At 46.7% G+C, this 7,681-nt stretch overlaps 1 protein-coding gene across 1 annotated transcript; it reads right to left on the bottom strand.

Moving 5' to 3' along the window:
- Window positions 1-400: 400 nt before the first annotated feature.
- Window positions 401-7,094, bottom strand: FZD4 (frizzled class receptor 4). The gene is made up of 2 exons (XM_045020265.1): window positions 6,840-7,094; window positions 401-4,788 (listed from the first exon to the last, which is right to left on the bottom strand). The coding sequence occupies exons 1-2, from the start codon at window positions 7,092-7,094 to the stop codon at window positions 3,460-3,462; spliced, it is 1,584 nt and encodes a 527-aa protein (XP_044876200.1). The 3' UTR covers window positions 401-3,459.
- Window positions 7,095-7,681: the final 587 nt, after the last annotated feature.

Below are 7,681 nucleotides of genomic sequence, written 5' to 3'. Positions count from 1 at the left end.
TATTACACACTATTTATTATTTATTATTTATCATTACAGTATTATTACATTATGAAAATGGCAACACTCTTCCAAGATCTCACTTTCGTAGCTTGTATCACTTTGAATAAGCCTGTTATAAGACAAGGCTCCTATGTTTCATCAAGGAGTGTCAGATGTGAAACAGCATAAAGGTATTTAAGAAGCCAACTCAAAGAGTTCCTCCTACACAAGCATTCAGGTCTTGAGCCGTCCAGGCAAACAACACACGTTACAACAAAGCTTAAACTTGTTCTTCATAATAATTTAAAAACCAATACAAGCTGCCTATTTAATTTTAAAAATAGCAAAAAAAATCCACCTCTTTCCATTTCTTATAAGGAGTCTTGAAGTTTAAATCTCCTCAGTGTGATAGATATGCTTGCTTTGATCTGCTTAGCTCTTGGAAGTCCAGGGACAGCTCTGTCCACCATTAGGGAATTTTTTTCCCCAAAAAACCCCCTGTAACATTTTGCGAACCCCAGTTTGGGAACCACTGATGTAGAGTGGCTTTTCCAATCACAAATGCCTGCACATCTAGAACAGCAAGGTAAATGCACATAGTTAAGTTGTGCCTTTTCAGAGGGGCTTCTGCGGCCCTGGGTCAGATGCTCTGCCTCATTACCTTGAGGTGAATCAGGAATAAATTCACTGAGCTCTGGTACATAACTGCAAGAGAATTCAGGCAGGCACAATGCCTCCAAGAGACAACTGACCGCTATGTGACTGCTATCCCCATAGTATTTGAGTGCCTCACAATTTTAATGGATTTATCTTCCCTTCACCCTGCAATGTAAGGAAACACCATCCTCATCTGACTCACTTTCAGATGTCACTAATCACCAGTGCTACCATTCTAGTAAGAGATTCACTTAATCATGCTCTGAAATTCAATTACAACAGGAACAGTCACCCCCTTAACCATACATTCTGGGATGACAAGGATAAAAATGCATAGGTCAATCACATCAAATAGCATGAAGTTCAGTGTGTATGACTCACCTAGGGTCGTTAACCCGTGACTTCACTGGAGGGATGCCTGGATGAATTTGGCCCACTCACTTTCTCTCCTTCATCCCTCAGAATTTGAAACCAGCATCTGATTTGGCATCCTTAATCCAATCGTAAATAGATCGAGCATTTTGGTGAAGCCCAGCCATCCACACCTTTCATTCTTGCAGAATTCTGTTTCCAGACCAGAATACATAGATCCAACAGGCATTACTGTCCAACAGAAGAGACTTGAGAGAAGATTGGATTTGGAACACTCAGCTAGTACATAATGGTGTGCTGTGGGTAGAATGAGTCAAGTTGTCACTTGCTCTGCTAGTGACTGATCCCAACTGCGCAGACAGAGATGAGGTTGTTTTGTTTTTAAGCACATATTTCAGCACAGACACAATGCATGCACAGTTTGAGAGATAGAGGGGGGACCCCTTTCAGGCCTGCCTCATCCTACAAAAGACCACAATACACTCAGCTACCACTTAAGTCCACAGGAATTGAAGGCATTCAGCACCTCACTAGATCAGGCCCGCATACACTGAAGATGAAGCAAGATTTTAGGGCACACAGGTGAAGATACTGGTTGGTCCTTCAAGGGCAGCATTTAAATGCTGCTCTTTATTTATGTTTACATTATACTTCCTGTTAATCAAGCAGGACTGTGACATTCATAGTCTCGTGCTCCCTATGAACGTGACAGGCCAAGGGCAAGGAACCTTGCCACTAACTATGAAACATAATTACTCACCAAGAAGAAGTTGGATTTCTTCTCCATGGAGCCCTTTTCAAAAAGGAAAATGTCTCCATTGTTGCTGAAGTCTGATAACATTCTTACATATAATTTTTTTTTTTAAAGTCACTCTCAGTGACCATCAGTTTGAGCCAGTCAGCTGTACTGCTATGTCATGGTTGGAGAATGTACTTTTATTTTTAATTGGCACACATAATTATACAACTGATCTGTGTGAACATGAAGTTGCCAAGGAACTTAACATTTCACTTCTCCCAGACTGGCGTCTGCATAGATGTAATCACACAGAGTGAAATATATTAAGTCTTAATTGCTTAATGCAATAGGTCTCTGGGGAGAGCCAGATAAGTTTACTTGGAGAAAAACTACATGTTCTGCTGAATAAAGAGTTTGTCCAAAGTGAGCCTTCATTCACTTTCCCTCAGCTGTATATTGCAGTAGGAAGGAGAGCTATTAAAAGAAAAAACCTGTTATTAATGAGGAGGAATAAAGTAGTCAGAGTCTGGAAAAAGCTAGGTTATCGAAAAAGGACAAAAGGGGGCAGGGAAAAGTGTGGAGGGGGAGATAAATGGAAACTATATATGCTGTTATGCTTCAGTCTCCAAGTTAATCTACTTCTGATAAAGGTACTGAATGAAGCTTCTAAACACCTCAAACAAAGTACTGATGTTTTAGACAGCAAAGAGTGTGCCGATATAGAGGTTAGTATCAGGTTGTCAGCTGAGGTATACAGCAATCCATCCTAACACCTAACTGAATCCTACAAATTCACTGTTTGGGTTGTTTTCATACCTGAAAAAAACTTAGCTGGCATTTACATGAGGACCTAATCCTTGGCTGAATTATGCACCATGCAACACCGATGAAGGCAACAGGCTGTACCAGCTATGGATCCAATCCTAAAAGGTGCTGACCACATCCCTTAAGACAGTGGTCCCCAATCTTTTTCGTCTGGTGGGCGTCAGACGACGAGCCACAGAGGACCGTGGCAGCGGACGAGCATCAGCCTAAATTCCAGCAACAAGCAGCAACGTCAATAGGCGTCGCCACCTAAATGCCGCCAAGTAGCGTCATCCAGAGGAGTCACCACCGAAATACTGCCGAAAATCGGTGGCATTTTGGCAGCGATGCCTCTGGATGACGCAGCTTGTCAGCGGCATTTTGGCGGATGCTTGTCCGCCGGCCAGTATGCAGGTGCACTTAGACGCCGTGGCACCCAAGGGCACCACATTGGGGACCCCTGCCTTAGACACTGAGTTCAGAGGGAGTGATGCGGTCAACTGAAGCTGAGAGCACCCGCCCCTCACAGGACTGGACCCTAAATCAGCCCAGAACTTGACCCTCATCCTCTATGCACTATAACATGATTCAGGAAAATCGGCAATGCAAGTAACAAGATGCAAGACCCTGTGGCTTCTAATGACATTAATACATTGCAACCTGCTTTACAAAAATGTGACAAAATGTTCAGATTTTTCACAGTGTTCCAAGCCTCCCTGGGCTTTTGTATTTTAGGCAGGGCGGTTTATGGTTATTCTGTTTTTGAAATTATTGCTTATTCTTTAAGGCTTCTTTTCAGAGACAGATTTTGTACTTTACCTCCCCATACCTTCCCAGCAACATTTCGACTGCAAGTGTTTATACACAAGTCCTTCTTGGGAGAGAAGTCAGCACAGAGGTTTTGTTTACACCACAGTCTCATTCCCTTTCCCAGGTTTCACCCAACCATCCGCTCTCTTCTCTCGTTTCACTTTTCCTGAGTTCACCAGTCTGTTAGAGCACTTCTGCCACGTGTGCAGAGTCTTGGCCGACCAAATCCACATGCCAGATGTAATACCCACCAGCAGAGACATGAAAATTTTGAGCATCTCCACTGCCATATTGGAATCATCCGCTGAATAGCGGAAGATAGCCCAGTTGGAGATTTCATAGAAGTAACATGCAATTACACATGTAGCTGGGACAGTGTATAGCACTGAAAAGACACCAATTTTGACCATCAGTCTTTCCAGCTTGTCAGTTTTAGTCCCATCTTTTTGAAGATTAGACCTGATTTTAAATAAGGCCACTAAGCCTGCTGCTATGAATAAAGTTCCAATAACCAAGTAGGTGAAAAGCGGAGCAACGACAAAGCCAGTGAGTGCATCTAGGTTCTGGTTGCCGACATAACACAGACCAGTGAGCTCATCTGCATCTACTAGTCTCATAATCAAGATGACTATGGTCTTCACTGCAGGGATAGCCCAGGCTGCAATATGGAAATAGGAGCTGTGCATTTCTATAGCCTCATGGCCCCATTTGAGTCCTGCTGCTAGAAACCATGTTAATGTCAGAATCACCCACCAGATGGAGCTAGCCATCCCAAAAAAATACATCAGTAAGAAAATTATAGCACATCCTGTGTTCTTAAGACCTTCTTGGATAAGAACAGGTTCTGCTGCCTCTTCAAAATCACAGGATATCCTTTCCCGGCCTACAGTCAGCCTCACAATATAAGCAATGCTATAAATATTGTAGCACATGCTCAGAAATATGATGGGGCGCTCTGGGTAGGAAAATCTGGATGAATCAATCAGGAAGGTCAGGACTGTGAAGGCTGTTGATATGAAGCACAGACTAGCCCACACGGCCATCCAGATATCAGTGAATTCCTTAGCTGATCTGCTATAGAGACCAGCATCATAGCCACACTTAAGGACACAGCTCAGGCTTCTTTTTACCCAGATATACTGCTCTGAATTAGATCCCATTGTGTGACACTCTTCTCCTGGCTGCAAGGATGTCTTGCTGTGAAGGGGAACCTCTTCATCCCCTGGACCCTCCATACACATGTGGTTGTGGTCATTCTGGGGTGGAAATTTACTGCAGTTTAGACTGTCTGGCCAGGCAAATCCAAATTCTTTCAGAACAGGTTCACATCTTCTTTTGACGGAAAGGCACATGCCACCGCAGGGACCTATTGGGATGTTAATCTTCTCTGTGCACATTGGAACATAGACTGAACAAAGGAAGAACTGGAAGAGAAAAACAATAGTCAAACTTGTGCTTAAAGGAAGATAAAAATGGTAGGCTATATAGCAAGTTCCCTCACTATTCTCTTTAACAGTACTGTTCAGTACTTTGCCTAAGGAAGCAAGGAGCAACATGTAGTAAAGAAACCAAGGGGAAAAAATCATAAAACCCCCAGCCCTTGTTCTCAGTTCAAAAAGTGTTTTGAGGCCAAATCCTGATCACTTTACTCACTAGAATTAGCCAAATTCACACAAGGCAAACAGACCTTAGCCCTAGATCTAAGCCTCAAATTTACAATTTAAGGGGGCAAAACACAAACTGAATAAGTAATTTAAACAAACACAAATGTATAGACCTTAGTTTTCGAGACTGCACAGAGATATTTAAAATTTGAAACAAAACAGTTAAAATATTAATAGCTCTTTGAATTAACAACATTCACGGTTGAATATGATCTTTGTGTAAATCATATTTTTTCTTATAATGAAGTTAGGATACTGTAATTTTCTCAGTACTTGACTCATAATTCTGGTACATACAAAGCAAATAGACCTATGTGTAAAAACTTATTATTAATTTTTATATAACAATCTGAAGAAGTACCGTAAGTTGGTTATTCAACAACATCTAAGTCATGGGTTAGGACAAGGATCTTGCCATTAATATGGGAGAGCAACTCCTACAGTGAAGTTACTGGAGGAGGTTCTCTTACAACAATTTTATGCTATGTCCCTTTGTTTTTTTTACGATGACGAGTCTCTCTCTCTCTCTCACACACACACACACACACACCCCCTCCTCTGTCCATTATTTCTGGATGCACATTGGTTCACCAGCTCCTTACACATAACAACTGTGTCATCTATGGTTATAAGTGAAGGGCTTTATGTGCAAGCATCTGAACTGGAAAGTCATGTCCTTGAAGCTGTCTATCTGTTTAGTATACTCTGTACTTTCATGGTGTTCAAGGATAAATATTTTTCTTTAAGAAGTCAGTGAGAAAGTTCACACGCCTTGATCTGTAAAAGTCATTTTTTTTAATATTAGGCTAAATGACATTTTCAAACCCATACAGAGAGATCAGCCAATTTATTAACCCTGATTTAGAGCGTTCTCTTTGGTCTTCACCTTAGTCCAAATTCCTGGGCTACCAAAGGGAACACAGACAAGTACAGCATGCCAATCGACAGAGAAGTTTGGCTTCTTGTCCTGGCTTCTGACTTTGTGTGTAGGTTACTCCAGAAAGAGGACTGGGAACGGGGCTTCTTGTGTATTTTACTTCAGTCTCTCAGCAACTGTAAACCCTGTGAGATTAAATGCTATTGTAACTTTATTGTACCTTCTTTTCTGTAGATTCACACCCAGAGGGGAAAGCTAATCTTGAGCCACTTTGCAGCTGGAAGTTTCCAAATGTATCTTTGTTTAACCCTTTTAATAGTTTATTTTAAAGCTTTTGTTTACACCAGCAGATATTTTCACGCTATTCTATCCTAGAAACTTGGGTTGAGAAATAACCTGAAACCCGCCCACGACTGCTCCCAAATCGGCAGCAGGCAACAGAGAAACTAGGTTGAAGTAGATTTACAAAACAAAGGCAAGAACTGCAACAGATTGAAACTTGGAGTCAGTGGGAAGTTCGCAGAACAAATGCAAGAAGTAAAACGGGAGGGATTCGGGATAGTCCCTGCTGCTGGAAGCGAAACTGCCTTTTGCCACGCTAGAAACCATTAGTTTTTAGCACCTGAGGACCAGATTAGGTTGGGAAATAAATTGGGGTGGGGGTGTCATTGGGGGGTATGTACAACGTTTTGGGGGTGCAGCTGGCAGCATAACTGCAGCACTTTCCCTGCAATCTGCCCCTTTCCGGCCGGGTTTGCTCCCCGGGAGGGATCCTCTGGCCGCTGCAGAGATGAGATCCTTGGCGCGAGCGGCGCCGCTGAATGTCACTCGTGCCGGGCTTGCCAAGGCGGGCACCGGGGCAGAGACACCCGCGCTCGGCGGCGGCTGGCACCCCCAGAACCCCCCGCCCGCCCAGCCGGACTCGGGCACCCACCTGGAGCTGGCTGGAGCAGCCGTACTGGATGAGCGGGGTGAAGGTGGTGAGCTGCAGCTCCGCGTCCGCCTGCAGCTCGTGCCCCACCAGGTTGGGCATCTTGGTGACGTTGTAGCCCAGGTTCTGGCACATGGCGATGCGGATGGCATCGCAGCGCCGCTCCTCGTCCTCCCCGAAGCCGCGCGCCGCGCCGGGCAGCAGCCCCAGCCCCAGCCCCAGCAGCAGCAGGAGGCGGCCCCGGCCCCGCAGCCCCATGGCCCGGGCCCAGCCCCACGCTGCCCGCCCGCCCTGCAGCGCCCGGCCGCTGCCCCCGGCCAGACGGGCTCGGCGCGGCCGCTCTGCGGACACGGCCCGGCCGGACAGCGCGGGGGCGGGGCGGGGCGCCCGGCGGTTAAAGGGCCCGGCGGAGACACTGCCCAGGGGAGGGACCGCGCCGCCCCGCCCCCGCCCATGGAGCGACCCACGGACGGCGGGCGGAGCAGCGGCCCCGACTGCCCTCCCAGAGTCCGGGCAGCCCTGGGCCCGGGGCAGTGTCCCTCCGGCGGGGCCTTCCCGCCGCATCCCCGGGCAGCGCTCCCCGGGAGCCCCGCCGCACCCCCGGGCAATGTCCCCCGATCCCCCCCGGGAACCCCCGCCGCACCCCCGAGCAGTGCCCCCGATCCCCCCCGGGAACATTTCCCCAGCACTCAGGGGCAATGACCCCCGGGAACCCGCGCCGCACCCCCGGGCAATGCCCCCCGATCCCCCTCGGGAACCCCCGCCGCACCCTGGGCAATGCCCGCCACCCACCTCCCGGGAACATTCCCCCAGCACCCCGGGGCAATGCCCCGCCGGGGAAATCT

Source organism: Mauremys mutica, chromosome 1 (genome assembly GCF_020497125.1).
Source record: "Mauremys mutica isolate MM-2020 ecotype Southern chromosome 1, ASM2049712v1, whole genome shotgun sequence".
Taxonomy (NCBI): domain Eukaryota; kingdom Metazoa; phylum Chordata; order Testudines; family Geoemydidae; genus Mauremys; species Mauremys mutica.
This window is presented reverse-complemented; position numbering and strand designations above follow the sequence as displayed.

Bases quoted from the DNA above. Each gene is read 5' to 3' on its own strand.
- FZD4 (XM_045020265.1), bottom strand. From the start codon at position 7,094: ATGGGGCTGCGGGGCCGGGGCCGCCTCCTGCTGCTGCTGGGGCTGGGG. The intron at 4,789-6,839 runs GTGGGTGCCCGA...TTTCTCTTCCAG, and splicing joins GCTGCTCCAGCCAGCTCCAG to TTCTTCCTTTGTTCAGTCTA.